The sequence below is a fragment of the Scophthalmus maximus genome, chromosome 13, assembly GCF_022379125.1.
Source record: "Scophthalmus maximus strain ysfricsl-2021 chromosome 13, ASM2237912v1, whole genome shotgun sequence".
Taxonomy (NCBI): Eukaryota; Metazoa; Chordata; class Actinopteri; order Pleuronectiformes; family Scophthalmidae; genus Scophthalmus; species Scophthalmus maximus.
In genome coordinates, this window is record NC_061527.1 from 9,492,634 (window position 1) to 9,507,946 (window position 15,313).

The window sequence follows — 15,313 nt, forward strand, 5'->3', positions numbered from 1 at the left end:
TTTCCTTACAAAAGGATAAGAGAGAAAACAACTCTAACAACTTTGTCCTCTTCCTTGTTTCTCTTTCTCTCTCTCTCTCTCCCCCTCTCTCCTTCTTGCTCTCTTTCTTTGTTTGCAGGGCCTTTTCATCTTCCTGATATATGGGGTGTACAACACAGAGGTAAGTCTGCATTGTGTCTCAAGGCTGTCGGAGTGAATGAGAGAAATGACAAGTTTCTGATGGGCTCCCTGCTTAAATGCTGTGTGAGTGGGGCGTGAGAGTGTGTGTGTGTGTGTGTGTGTGTGTGTGTGTGTGTGCGTGTGTGCGTGTGTGTGTGTGAGTGTGAGTGTGAGAATGAGAATGTGAGGGAACGTGTGCCTGTGGATGGGAGGACGGATGGGAAGGAGAGGAGGGGACATCGTTTCCACGCGAGCATCCCACTGCCCTTCATGCTTGGACTAACTTATATGCATCCGAGTCCGACCATTAAACACTGACACGCCGCGGTTCCCAGCCACTCATTCCTCACCCACAATGGCTAATATTTCACTGCCTCTTTAAGTTTTTAAACTCACGGCCCTCCATTTAGCATCCTGACAAAGCCGCTAGCCAGGGCTTCACGGGGGACCCAGGCGGCAGCCATAGTGGGACAAAAATAAGAACAAGAAGATGCAGCGAAGGAATGAGGAAGTATCATATTGGGATGCTGCGTTATTACCATTTAGATTCGCAGTAGCCATGTGAGGGCGGGTGAGTGGTGAGAGACAGAATGATACAGTTTAATGGATGAGACTGGAGTTCCGAAAATCACTCTTGGTCAAATATGATTCTTAGTGTATGTAAATAGGGTTAACTTTAGATGTGCGTAGGTAACATTGCATCTGCGCCTTCTTAAAATGTAGCACTTTTTTTCTGAATTTGGGGTCTATTTCTCATTTTTAGATGCTCCTCATTCCAGACTTAAAAGAAAGTATGAAAGGATTTGCCTTGTTGCACAGTTAACAATGTAAAACACAAAAAAATGTATTCCACCGATTTGAAAGTAATCTCTGAAATGTCTGACAGAGCATGCCAGAGTGTGTTTTCAAAGTAGTGTTTGAGCAAAACATGAATGCACATGATTTGGTGAATAGAAAAGAAATAAATGTTGATATCGCAGCAAAAATAAATATAACAAAAATACTGTACATTCTGTAAATACACTGTCAGTCTAAGACGGGTCTATATTTCTGATGAATACAAATACTTCATACTTTCATTTGCCTTCATACTTTAATTTGCCTCTTGTGACTTTGATTATATTTTCAAGGTCATCTTCACCATATACAAGCAAGAGTCCTGTATTTTATCCTTTCGACCATCCAAGACAAAACCTGTCATTCAGCATTGGCATTTCTCTTTCATATTCTTCATCCATGTCTTATCCAGAGCATGAGGAGGTCTCGCTAAGTCATAGGCAACACACTGACAAATGTAGGGAGGGCTGACCCTTTATACAGTTTTTTTTTTCTTGCACACAGGTTGTCCTTGACCCTGTGGTCTTCACAGTTTTTGTAAGCAGCTCATGAACATGTTCTGGCTTTCACTCACCACATTTTAAAGAAAAGTATTGTTGCTGTTATTCCCGTCTACGCTTTTCCTTCCCCGTCTGAACCATCATCATCTTTACAGGTCGGTTCTTCTTTTCTCCTTTCCCCTGCTCATCTTTTATTTCTAACTTGTTACTTGCTCCCAAGCATGTGACACAAAGCGCTGAAGGCTTCAGTTTTCACCCTCTCTGACACCAAAAGGATGCGTATGTATGTATGTGAAATAGAAAAATAAACAAAATGAGGAAGGAGAATGATCCAAAAAGGGTTCTTGCTGCTTCACTGTAATAATCAGAGTGGGAGTGAGAGGCCAGTGTGACACCGGGAGGCTCCTTTTCTCTCTGTCATTTAAGCTAACCAGCCGTGATGACTGGGGATGGTAAGGTCGCCTTTGATTTCATTATCACACACATCGGTTTGCCACCTCCTTTAAAAGGTAGTATGGCAAAGCTGATAAAGCGTGTGGCAGCATGCAGGTGAGCAGACGCATGAGAGAAGAAGGCTGCTCAGTGTAACAAAGTGGGTAGAATAAAGAAAAAACTTTGCAACCAAAGTTGCTGTTAGTTTTTAACCTGGTAGAACAAATTAGCCTTTAACCGTCTGTGCTAAGAATAAGGTGTTGAATAAACTTGTGCTTCAAAGTCAGAAAAGCGCTCCGTTCACGAGGTTGGTTTACGGATTCGGTAATTATGAATATGGCTTTGCAGACAGACTGCGTCTGCAGCTATTACACTCAAAATACAAGGCTTTAATTGCTAATTACCTGACAATAGCTTTCCATTATTCATTGCAATTAGCTTTTCCTTGGTGGTCACCTTGTAATCCCACGCTTTGATGACCTTTTATTTCCATCAGCTCCAAGGATGTCGGCAGGTATTGTCGGGCGCGCTGCTTTCATATGGTAATCGCTTAGCGCCCATTTACATGGGGAACCACGCTTTGCATCATGGCGAAACCTTGAGTGTGCGCAAAACCTCTTAAACACATAACCATCATCTAAAACAATGCCCTTCCCCTCATTGTCAAATGATTAATTAAGTTGTGTCATGTAATTGCCTCAGCATGCCGGCTGCTTTTGATATCAGTGCAATCCCCAGGACTTACTTTCCCCATTAAATAGTGTTAATGCCGTGTCTCTCCTACACCTGCACCGTGTCGAAGGCCTTCAGCAGATCTCCTCAGAAATAACAGGAGGGTTTTGTAAACACGATGCCGGTGCTGTTGAATCTGCACTGTCACAAGTCTCTGGCTCTCTTCATTATGTGGCCTTTCAACAATGGCGTGTATGCAAAATACGCAGTGTCTGACACTGCGTGTGTGTGTGTGTGTGTGTGTGTGTGTGTGTTCAGTGTGGTGTCATAATTTATAACACCCAGCGACTTAATGAAGCCATAAGCCATAATGCATATTCACTAACGTGGTGGGCCGGGCTGGGACGGGCTGTAGTGATGAGTTCCCAGCCGCTACAAATTTACAGTGCTGTGTAACGAGTGCTGACAACGTGCAGGGACAAATTCACACACACATGCGCACGCACGCACGCACGCACGCACGCACGCACGCACGCACACACACACACACACACACACACACACACACATTCAGACCTCTTAAGTACCAGAGGCTTTTCATACAAGACGCAGAATAAAGTTAAACATATTATTCTGCTGCTCTTCTTTACAGTAAAAATGGCTTGTAGTTGAGATATCATAAATATTGTAATAACATCTACTAATATAATATCTCCTATTTATTTAAAATAGAAAATGATATCAGCAGGCCACTGTGAGAGTAAAACAAATATTTTAATTACAAGTTGTATTACTAAGTTAAGGAGTATCATTTTATAGAAGGTAAATAATAATTTTATTCACAGCTGGAGATAACTCATGTGCCCTTCTGTTAGAGTATGAAGAAACTTTCAGTTGAATTTGTCTGAGCATTATTTTCTACAAAAGGCATTTCTAGTGATACTTATAGTAAACTATACGTATTAAACTATGATTTAAGAATCACCATAAAATTACACACATACCATTTTTTTAAGTGCTTGTTTTCCTTGTTTTAATCAAAAACAAATTTCAGATGTTAATGCAGTTATTTAATCAATCAACTGACACATTTAGTTGTTAATTTATCGTCACGTATGGCATGATATTAACACAATTTTATCTTTAAATATGTGTTGATAATATTAAGTTATTGGATTGCTTAGCTATAAAAAACAGTTTTAATAATTTAAAAGGTAATAAAGTATTACAAAATTCAGTGGTTAGCTCATTTTATAATTAAATTTGCCTTAGGTGTTACATATATGTATGTAGATATTGATATTTTTATTTTATAATTTTAAAAAGATTTCAGAAGATAAGCACGTAAACCAGACATTCAGTTCAGGTGTTGATTAGATTACATCTGAAATACTGAAAGTGTATGTATGTATAGTTTATATCTCTAAAGTCTGTGAAATTGCTGTCTGGTGTTGTACGTGTTAAATGACGGTGTGCAGTACACTGTTTCATCCGGAGTGTAAAAATGTAATCTGTTCTGCTAGGGCGGTCCCTTCTCCTCCAATAGCTCCATTTGTTGGTCCCGGCACTCCGTGTTGACAGATGGTAGCTTGAAGTCGTCTCTTTAGTTTGCCAGCTCTATGTGTCACTTTCAAGTCCCATTAGCTACTGGGACATATACTGGAACACCCTCTCTCTCTCTCTCTCTCTCTCTCTCTCTCTCTCTCTCTCTCTCTCTCCCTCTCCCTCTCTCCCTCTCTCACACTCACACACACACACACACACACACACACACACACACACACACACATGCATCCACATCCTTCCCCAACCACTGCCCGTCAGTGTTTACGAGCTAATGCTGAAATAAATAAATATTTCTTTTCTCCTTTTCTCCATTTTTTTTTTCTTCTCTCTCCTTGCAGGCATTTGCTTTGAATTGATTTTGTGTTTTCATTTATTGTAAGTGTGTTTCATTGAGCGCTGTCACATACACTTATCTCTTTTTCCCCCTTTCTGTCCCTCTTTCTTTCAGGTTCGTAGCACGGTCAACAGGATCAAGGAGAGGAGAAAAGCTCTTAATTTTTCAGTATGTAATCCTCGATTTTCATGTGAACAAGTGTGTGTGTGTGTGTATCTATCTCTGCAACTTATTGGTGAAACAGACTTCATTTTCCTTGCACCTTTTGCTCCCCATAGAAAAAAATGAAATCACTTCTCTAGCCAAGGAAAGCTGGCCACACAGCAACACTGTACATCTGCTCGCCTCTCACAAGACGACAGTCCATGTTAGATGCCCTTATACATCAAACGTAGACCCTTCGTAATAGCCCCCCCCCACCACTTCTCTCTGCACAGTGCAGCACCTTCATCCCAGCAATGTCAAGCTCCACGGTGGGTTACAAGTTTCTAATCCAGGACAAGCCGTCCCCTGACATTAAAGTGTCAGGCCAGTATTTATACCTTGTTGGACGCTGCTGTTTGGCTGAAATGGTAGGATGTGTGTGCATGTGGGTGTGGGAGTGCAATTGTGTGTGTGTGTCTGCGTGCGTGCGTGCGTGCGTGCGTGCGTGCGTGCGTGCGTGCGCGTGTGTGTGGGTGGGTGGGTGGGTGGGTGGGTGGGTGTGTGTGTGTGTTAGGGAAATCATAGCCTATGCACAGCACTTTAAAGTAGTTAATAGTCTTTAGCACACACAAACATACCAAAAACACCAAAACACAATGCATCTTGTCCTTTATCAGTGGTCACATTTACTCCACTCCTCTTTCCAGGTTGTTGTGTCACACTTTATGGCCAGCCCAGCCCCCCCACCCACACCCCCCTCACTGCACCCTAACCCACATATATGTACTCCCCCCAATATTTTTCATTCTCATTTCACTTCAGGTTTTTGAAGAAGGAATGAAACTGCATTTCTGATGGCAGATTGATTTAAAAAAAAATAAAAATCTGAATACGCCTATTTCATTTTGACCACCCCACCACCTCAGAGATGGGAAGAAATAGAATAAATATATGTGTTTGATTATTGTGTTCATGCATGTTTGTGTGTCTGTCTGGCTGCGTGGAAGGGGGCCCCTGGAGGTCCCTTGCCACCAGGTGTGGCCTGATATATTGGCTGCTCATGTTATCAGTGAGGCCCCCACATTTACCGTCATTTTTACTGCTTCCTCTCCCGACTCGAGGTGGCAATTTTCCAATCTTGCCTGGTTCCGCTACCAGAATGCGTTTTTTAGCCATCACTGTCGCCTGACGGTTTTTAGCTAATGCTATTTTGTGCCATAAATCCTGCTTGAAATACTGTATCTACCTGTCCTTTGGCTAGATAGGAGACATTTGGCTCTAGATGACCGCACATGCCCCTATATATCCCCTTGTTGTAAAACATAGGATTGGGTATTGTGCCTCACTAGGCGAGGGATAAAGAGGCTTTGGTGGTGTTACTGCATATGGGGTCATTTGAAGACAAATGGCACATGTCAGAAAAAGAGGGTTTTATATGTTGTATGATTTGCAAAATTTGAAAGATTTAGCCAAGGGAATAATTCCCTTCTATTTCAATGGAAGGATTTAGAGTAGTTAATTCAATTAAAAATATATATTTTTAACCTTCCATTGTCCCTTTTATTCCTTGATTACTTACATTATAAGCAACCGAGGCCAAAGCCACTTAACTTGACCTTACATATATTCTAACATCTATTGAATTAATGTGTGTGATGTAGATTAGTCAGGTTCATATAGTACAGAAAAGTTATTCATCATACTTATATCGCATATATATATATATAGACACACATATCAAAAAGTTGACAATTTTTTAGATATTGCAGAAACAATTTAACCAAATATTGCTATGGATATAGTGGTTAGATGCACCTCTGACCCAGACGACCTCTCTCGTAAATTCCACCAAACCTAATCACACTCTCCCCTCTTTAATTCAACACTTGCGTCGACCTCTTTAGCCCCCTTCCTTGTAGTAGCCCTCTACATGGGCGTGGGTCACACACACAGCTTCTTTTTTTTGTCCCCAGAGGGTGGAGTTTTAAACACACACGCACACACGCACACACAGCACACAGCACTTTGACCAGTGTAGCTTGTCTGTTTGATACCAAGTGCCTCCTGACCCACCCTGACCTCCCTCTTGTACACACACAGCCAGATTGCTTTATGAAATAAAGCTGTCACTTGCAGGACCCAAATAAAAAACAGCCCTCCCTCAATACTCCATGCCCCTGACACCACTGAAATATAGATATAAATTGGATGCGGATTAGTTTTTTTTTGATCTTCATTCAAGTTTTGACAAGATATAGGAAGTTAGGAGTTTGTTAGAATCAGTCTCACAAAAATAAATTTAACTGGCATTTTATTTCAAGAGAAAAAAGAGTTGTTTGATATAAGACTATAAATGAGGTGCTATTTATTTTTGTTGCTGGCAGCCCTGATAAGAGCTGGTAAGAGCTACTTACAATGATGTGTAGCAGTGCATGTATTCGTCTCTCTCCATTTGTGTTTATGTGCGTCCTTTGCACCGGAGCTGGAAGGAAATGTACTAATGGACTATATTTATATAGCTCTTTTCTAGTCTTATTGACCACTCAAAGCTTTTTACAGGACGAGTCACATTCACACACATTCATGCAGCTCTGCTACTAACCACGCTTTTTCTGTCACATTCATACACTGCCGGAAGAGCTGTCGAAGACAATTTAGGGTTAGGGTTTACTTTCTCACCCAAGGACACATCGGCATGCGGACCATGGGAAACTGGGATCGAACAGCCAACCTTTGGGTTAGCGGACGACCGACTCTACTTCCTGAGCCACTTTAATGACAGGTTTGAACAGAACCTGGAACCTTTTGGAGACTTTTGGTTTCGTGCTAACAAATGGGTTTTGGGTGATTGACAAATATTTTGGTCTTGCCCGAAGACTTGTTTGTAAAATGGCTTTGGTGATGGAATTGTGGGAAAGACATTTTATTAGAGTACGATAGCCAATGACATGTCTTCAATGTGGGCTGCACGGTGGTGTAGCAAGAAGATTCTGGGTTCACATCCTGGTTCAAAGCAACCAGGGCCTTTCTCTGTGCAGTTTGTATGTTCTCCCTGTGTATGCGTGGGTTCTCTCCGGGTTCTCCTGCTTCCTCCCACAGTCCAAACACATGCGGATTGGGGTTAGGTTAATTGGAAACTCTAAATTGTCCATAATAGTTAATGGTTTGCATAACCAAAAATCCACTAAGGGAGTAGGGATGAACTTAACAGCTTTGTTCTTTTCTATTAACAGGTAAGAGTAGCTGTGTCTTTCTTTTGCCGATGTCTACGGTGATCTTCTGAAGCCAACACTGCCTCCTCATTTCTTACAGAACTGTGCCAGTTCACGACCATCCAGCTCAGTTACCAGCTCTCGTCCTGTCAGTTTCCCACTTGGAACTACCCCAAGCCAGGAGGAGGAGACCACCCATACCTACACATGCAGCAACACCCCAGATATGGGGAAGGACGAAGAGAGAACCAGGGGTGAGCTATGAACTGGGTGACCAATCATATGATACATATATCCTAGGTCCAACAACATAGAGCTAGACTTTTGCTAACTTTGATAAACATTTAAACTCGGTATTTGGTGATTTGGGTCACAAGATTCTTAACCTTCGTGTACGAGAACTAAGGCACCTCTAATTCACTTTCCCCCCCAAAGTTTTTCCCCCAGTTGATCAGAGCATTTGAACCTGCAGCCTTTGAATGTACTACAGAGTCAAAAGATTGCTTGATAATTTGATTTCCCTGCTGGCCTTGCTTCTCAAAAAGCACAACCAATCCACTGTCACTTAAAAAGAACAAGGAAGGCCACCCATTGTGTGATTTTTGTATTTTTTATTCGAATGAAAGAAGACATCTGAATATATAAGGACAAGTGAAATATTTAGTGCGTTGTGTACCATTTTTTTCTTAATGTACCTTTTGAAGAGGGCAGCGCCGGTAGCCTTGCTTTTGAAATATTCACTACAGAAGTGGTAGCTTTCACTGTGAAGGATTTTAATTTCCACTGTACAGTGTAATACCTCAAATGCAGCCACGGCTTTTCACTGATTATTTCAGTGTTCATAGCTCACGTCTGACAACACTGTGTGTGTGTGTGTGTGTGTGTGTGTGTGTGTGTGTGTGTGTGTGTGTGTGTGTGTGTGTGTGTGTGTGTGTGTGTGTGTGTGTGTGTGTGTGTGTGTGTGTGTGTGTGTGTGTGTGTGTGTGTGTGTGTGTGTGTGTGTGTGTGCGTTTGCCAGACTTCATATTCTGCACCCGATTCACCCAATATTTACTGTTCATTCACACCTTCCTCAGGGTGTTACTGGGACATTTGATCAGTTGCAGTTTATTTGGAACATCTGCCTAAATACAATGCAGTCATATACAACAGCTCTGCAATAAACAATAATATCATTAGAATAATTAGAATATCGCATTTTAATCAAAACTCTTTTAGAGAGTTGTAATTCAAATTTGGTTTGTGGTGATGTCAGTGGTACTGTTATATATATTTATGTTCTGCTTCTTTTTTTTTCCCCCACTGGCATATCTGCAAGGCATTACCACAAGGCATTCTGAAGCAGAGAGTAGCTGCTGGCCTGTTGAGTGAAATCAGACATCTGAAATCTCCTGTTAAACTTTAACACTAACCAGACACCCTGGCTTCAATCTAGCTGCCTGACCCACGCTGCACTCAGCAGAGTTAAGAGTCATTTGGTTGTGGAAAAGATCGGAGTTTCAAGGCAGGGAGAGAGAGGGAGAGGTCGATCCCTGGTTTCATTCTGTTATTCAAAGCCAGTCTTAGTGTCACTCGTTGTATTGCCCCAGTTGATGGAGCATTTACTGAATTCAAGAAGTTCTTTTTTCCCCCTTGTGTTTATTTATTTGCAAAAAAATATAGGGGGCAAAAAAAACACAGGAAAGAAAGAAAATATGCAAAGAATGAAAATATGGCCACTTAAATAACATCTTTGTAAACACAAACAATAACATATATGACTGGGCAGATAGTGTTTGGGTTATGACCCCACATTTATGGGGAAATTTAAACTGATTGTTAATTTGTCACCAATTGTAAGGAAAAAAAACTTTAACAGATTAGTACTGTAAATCTTCAATCTTTAAGCCTTTTGAAAACATTGTCTTGTCTTGATTTTTTGTTGTTATTCCTTTATTTTCATTGATTGACAGCGAGATAGAATAATTGACTATCACATTACTCACTGTTTCCACATGTGGTAAATACTATGTTGCCAATGGTTTATGACTTGTACAATAATGATCTTCGCACTTGAATAGTACATGTGCTGTGTGTTACTGCTGCTTGTTGCCGCTCTGTGCACTGTGATTTACAGTGTTTCCTTTGCAGGTGATTTGCATGGTCCCTGACACTATTATTGTCTCTTCCGTTCACTCAGCACGCAGTTGCTAAAGCAGTCCCTATGTAACATTACATAACTGAGCCTCCATCACGACCTGACAAATCAAACCCGGCAGCAAAAATAATGTTTTTTGATGTAATGCAATTTCCAAAAATAATTGATTGTGAGATCATATTATTCAGCCCATTTGCTGCCTCTCCAATCTGCTCCCGCCTCAATGCTACGACATGCAAATATGATCGGCTGCGTGTGAGTGAGTGCTGGGCCAGGTTGGCAACCGAGCGCTCATACAGTATAGCAGAAGCTTACGCTGCCGTGTGGTTATTATCATGGATCCTGGACACACACAGGCAAACATGCGCTCTCAATCGTCCTAAATCACCTGTCTGTAATATTATACTTTAGAGGCCAATATTTTTTTCTTCCTACTAGAATAATGCTCTGAGTAAATATGCATTTAGACATGTCTGTGAGGCTGTGAACGATTGATACAAGAGGGATTAATGAAATTTCAAGAAATACGTAAGGGCAATTGACAAGGAGTTTGGGAAGCTCAGAAGAACTTAAGATATTGGAGATATTTAGACATTGTAAAAGTATGTCTTCATTTAAACATTTATCACATCATATCAAAACATACTTATTTGTTTGTTTGTCAATTTTCTCTTGAGAGTATGTGGACAGTTTGATTAAATGAATTATTGCCTTTGTGTCTCTAAAACATAACATCCTTGCAGTGCACTAATTTTTCCGTTGCTTCATCCATTTTTGATTAACATTAAGAAAAAAAAAGCAAATCATGCTCGGATGTAAATTAATTTAGCTTTCTGGGAAGTGGTGGCTTTACAATGGGGGTGGGGGGTTCTTCTTTTTTTTTTTTAACTATAAGCTACAAACATGGTACAATGTGTCTTCTCACTATTAAGCCCAAGCAGCAAATCAGCAGATGGCCGTTTTTCCTTACATTACCACAGCATCTCTTTTGTTATAGTGGTATCTTGAATACAAGGTCAAACCGTTGTTGGTAGGGTGTGTGTGAGGTGTGGGAGTGTTATGCTCTTGATACTTTTCCATCTTTCTATTTACTCAAGTTGGTCTGCACAAATGTCCAAGGAAGACATTGGTTTCCATACAAGGTAAAGCACATGCCGTAGATGTGAGCACAAGTGAAGGATGCGTTTAAATTGAAGGGAATATGCGTTAAGTGTGGTGAAATTTAATTGAAATGGGAAGAGTTGTGTGGGTATTCGAGTATGTGCTTGAGTGTTGCATTGCTTATGGAATGGCCCTGATAAGAGTTGAAGGTTGTGTGTCCTTTAAAGCAGGAATAATATGTTTGGTCATTAATGTTACGTCACGTCATCTTGTTGCTTTGTTAAAGCCTCTGTAACTGATGAGCGAAGATGGACAAACACGTATCTTTCTTTATATGGTATATGTTTCCAATTCAAGAGATCATTGAATTTTCCTGTGGGGTCACATTTGTGGGGATTAAAGTTCAACGCTATGTCGTATTTCCAACAATTACATTCTGCAGTGGCCATATGTAAGATCAGTGGAAATAAAGATATGATTTTAACCCCCTGAAAACTGAGAACCAGCGGCCTAGAACATACTCCATATGTGATTTGTTTGCCCGGGTTGTTTGTCTTATCTCATGTCATCATAGAAATGAGCAGTGCAGTTTCTTGGTCACGATGTGTTTCCCAGTTTATGTTTCCAATCATGTTGAGAGTTACGTCAAGATTGTAAGTGGTTTTAAGTACTGACAGGTGCCACATTGGATGGACCAGATGAACAGTTGTTGACGTGTCCCAGATTGTCGTTATCTGCGAAGCAAAAGTACAATATTTTGCAGTATCATGCCGTCCTCACATATTCATTGTAGCAAACCTGACGTCTGGTGCCATTTTCAGTTTATGTAACCAAACTTGAAGGAACCATATGCCTGCACATTGCTGACATCTGACACTCCTTTCCTTTCCTCTTTTCCCAACATGTGTTCCCCAGCATCTCTCCCAATTAGGGGCCTTGTAGATAAAGTAGTGTGCCGGTCTATTGCATGCACCTTCTGCAGATTACAGACAGGTCTTTCTCTGACCGTGGGGTTGACTCCCTCTTACCTCTCTCCATCCACACACCATCACCTGTCATGCATGTTTAGCCCAGTTCATTGACATGCAACAGGAGCCCCTGCTCTGGAGAAAGAAAGAAAAAATATATATATAAAATAAATATTCCCTTGTGGAATGACAACATGTTTGCCGCAATTTCCTCTGGGTGCTTTGCTGGTGGATTGGTTTCTCTATTTGCATCTGCAATGGGAGGGTTGTGCAATAGTGCAAAAGTCAATTGTCACAGTGTTTTAATAAATTAACTCAAAATCTCGCGGTCCTGTCAGAAGATATTCATACTCGAGAGAACTTCAGCTTGAAAATCAGAATGATTGCTATGATGAGCTAATGCAGCCTGGCAGTATAAATCACTTGTAGCACAACTCTCTAGTAGCTAAAATCTCAAAAGTATATGTCGTCTCACATCACCGTATCAACATCAACAACCGAGTCACCATGCTAGGGATTGGGATTTTTGAGAAATAGGAGCCCTGAGTTGTGGGAAAGTTGAGGAAAAGTAATTTACAGATGTTTAAAAATCTGACACATTTCAGTTCAAAACAAAACGAAAAAAAACCCACATCAGCTGTTTGGTGACTGCTGTTTGACCTTTCTGTTTATTTTCTGTGAGATTTTTGCTCATTTGGATGTGGTAAATGTGCTGTTGTGCATGCGTTATGATAGCTAATATGGAAATTTGATTGCCACTGATGTGTTACTTTTGTGTCTTGTACTGTGTTTACAGACAGTTAGTGTGTCAATCTGTAATTGTGATAGGTTTTATTTTCTCACACAAAATCCTCTAAATGTTGTTTCTTCTAATCAAAGAATTACTGTATTAAGACATAAATAAAGTGCCTGTGTGGCCTGGGGTCTGTTTTGAACTTTGCCGCACGTGTTGTGAACCATTTAACTGCTCAATTTAAAAACAGAAGGTTAGATTTTTATTCTGGGGGCAGAGTTTTTATAGTATAAAACTGTATCTTCTATTAGTTTTGAGTTCCGTAATAGGCCACTGATATCTGGAGACAACAAGCATGCTTTTGGAAGAACAACAATGACACGTCGTTGCTGTGGGAATTGACATCACATTGACAATTACCACAGCAGAATCACAGACACTGGAGGCGAGCTGTGCGTGTCTGTGTTGTTGTGACAGAGGAGCATTTGGCCTCTGAGCAGCAGCTTGTGTTCAATGTCTGACTGATGCAAAGTGATGTGTACTAATTCTACATCTGCTCTAACCAAACAGGGCTTGAAAGTTCAGCCAAGTCCCAAAAGAAAAATACTTCCTCAAAGTTCGTCTTATCCTTCCCTTTTTGCATTTTGAAGTAATGGACAAATAAGTGGATACGACTTTGGGGTTTTGTGTGTGTGAGTGTGCACGTGTGAGTGTGTGTATTGGGATCTGGCCTGTTGGTTTGGCTGTTTAGAGGATGTGTGGCCCTGAAATGGGCTCTTGTCATGTGGGCTGAAGCTTCGAGGACTTGATTGTAGCCTCACAGTGTAAATAACCAAACAAACAGGCAGCGGTCAAAATGTGTTATCGGTTTGCCATGTATTTACATTCCTCTTCCCTTCTCCCCTACTCGTTTTCTCCAACTCTCTTCACTCTGTTCATTTGCGATCACTCACAGATCCAGTCTCTTTTCATTGCTTTTTATTTTCACAGTTTGTGAACGACCCAGAAATAATACTAATATCTGTGGGTTGGTGTGTCACGGCTGGATTACCAAAGGGATTAGGAGACAGGTATTAAGTTTTAAATTGTCAGTTAAAGCTCGTACCTACTATTTCTCACTGCTGTGTGAAAAATCTCAAACGCACTCTAAGATCATTTGAAACCCTTAAACAACTGTGTTCCCTGCGCTCGTGCTACATTCTGGCATTTCATATTCATCACAACCAATGAAACAAATCCAAATATGAAATATTGAGACCATTTGCTTGTTTTTAAGTGGCTTTAAGCGCAGCTGTTTATGCATATTCGCCCAGCCGCTTAAATGCGTACCATGCTTCTCGAATTTGTTTTCCACAGCTGTTCTGCATAACAGCACTACGCTATCATGCGCCCACGAAAGTCTGGTGAAGGGAATCTATTCATAATTCAAAAAAACAACAAGGCAAAAGCAGTGTTGTTGTCAGATATAACAAATTGAGGAGGAAAGGAGTTGAATTTGTATCTGCTTATGGAGGTTGACTGCATTATACATACTGCAGGTGCCGCTGAGTGCGTGGTAATAGGATATATGATGGATGGCCAAGCCGCCTGGGCTCCCATTCCTCTGGGTTATTCATCTATTTATCTCCTTATTTATTTATTCCTTCACCCAAAGAGACCCTCACAAACTCAGGATTAAGGACTAAGGCGCAGTAGTACCTCAAATAGCCTGAGCGCTGACTGCTTAGGAAATGGGGGGCCTGCAATTTTGTGAATTGCATATTTCTCAAGCTGTTTTCAGACATGAACTCCAGAAAATGTCCCAAAAATTGGGTCTATACTTTTTCGGGGGGGGGGGGGGTTTGCCTTTCACATATGAGGAACACATTCTGTGGTTGCTGGGTAGAGCATGCAGGAGGCCGGACACAAATGATAATTCTTCTCCAAAATGCTTTTATTTTTTTGTTTTTTTAAAGGCATCAACATGCCCACTCCTTTGCTGATAAATTTTCAACACATTTTCTAGCTTTATTCCCACATGGGCTCTCACAGACATTTCCCCCAAAAATGTTATTTGTGGGCTGGCAAGAAAAGTTCCGGAAAAGTTCAGGAGCAACATTTGCGGCAAATTGCGTTCTCACACAGCCCCTCCGGGCAATTTCAGGAAAATGTATGCAAGCAGGTGAAGAAATATAATTGAACATGCATACAAACTTACCCAGACAAAAATCTTCACACTTGCTGCAGTGGTTGAGCCCCATTAAACCTGCTGGCATGAATTCCACCCTAAATATTCTTCATTTGTTCCGCTCAGTTTTCCTGAAATCCTAAAATAAATTTAAAGAACCGAAAGAACAAAGTAACTAGGAAAAATATCCTGCATATTAAATGAAAGACCACGTCACCGCAAAGTTGAGACCAAACCAGATTAAATCAAACTGTGACACTGATAAAGTTGGGTGTGAGATATTAGAAAATAATGAATTGATTCATTTCTGTCGTAGCGGTCATCGAACCATAACCAAACCTACCGTGACTT

The 15,313-nt window shown here is 40.9% G+C and overlaps 1 protein-coding gene across 4 annotated transcripts in view; it reads left to right on the plus strand.

Annotated features, from left to right (window-relative positions):
* LOC118318462 (adhesion G-protein coupled receptor D2) overlaps window positions 1-15,313 on the plus strand; it is an 81,481-nt gene that overhangs the window by 39,157 nt on the left and 27,011 nt on the right. For 2 of the 4 annotated variants that reach the window (XM_035648135.2, XM_035648139.2), the window contains 3 exons: window positions 119-160; window positions 4,615-4,668; window positions 7,957-8,110. In XM_035648135.2, the coding sequence (XP_035504028.1) occupies window positions 119-160; window positions 4,615-4,668; window positions 7,957-8,110 (250 nt within the window). Of the gene's footprint in view, window positions 1-118; window positions 161-4,614; window positions 4,669-7,877; window positions 8,111-15,313 lie in introns of those variants that run through there. The other 2 variants (XM_035648138.2, XM_035648137.2) reach the window with 2 other exon arrangements.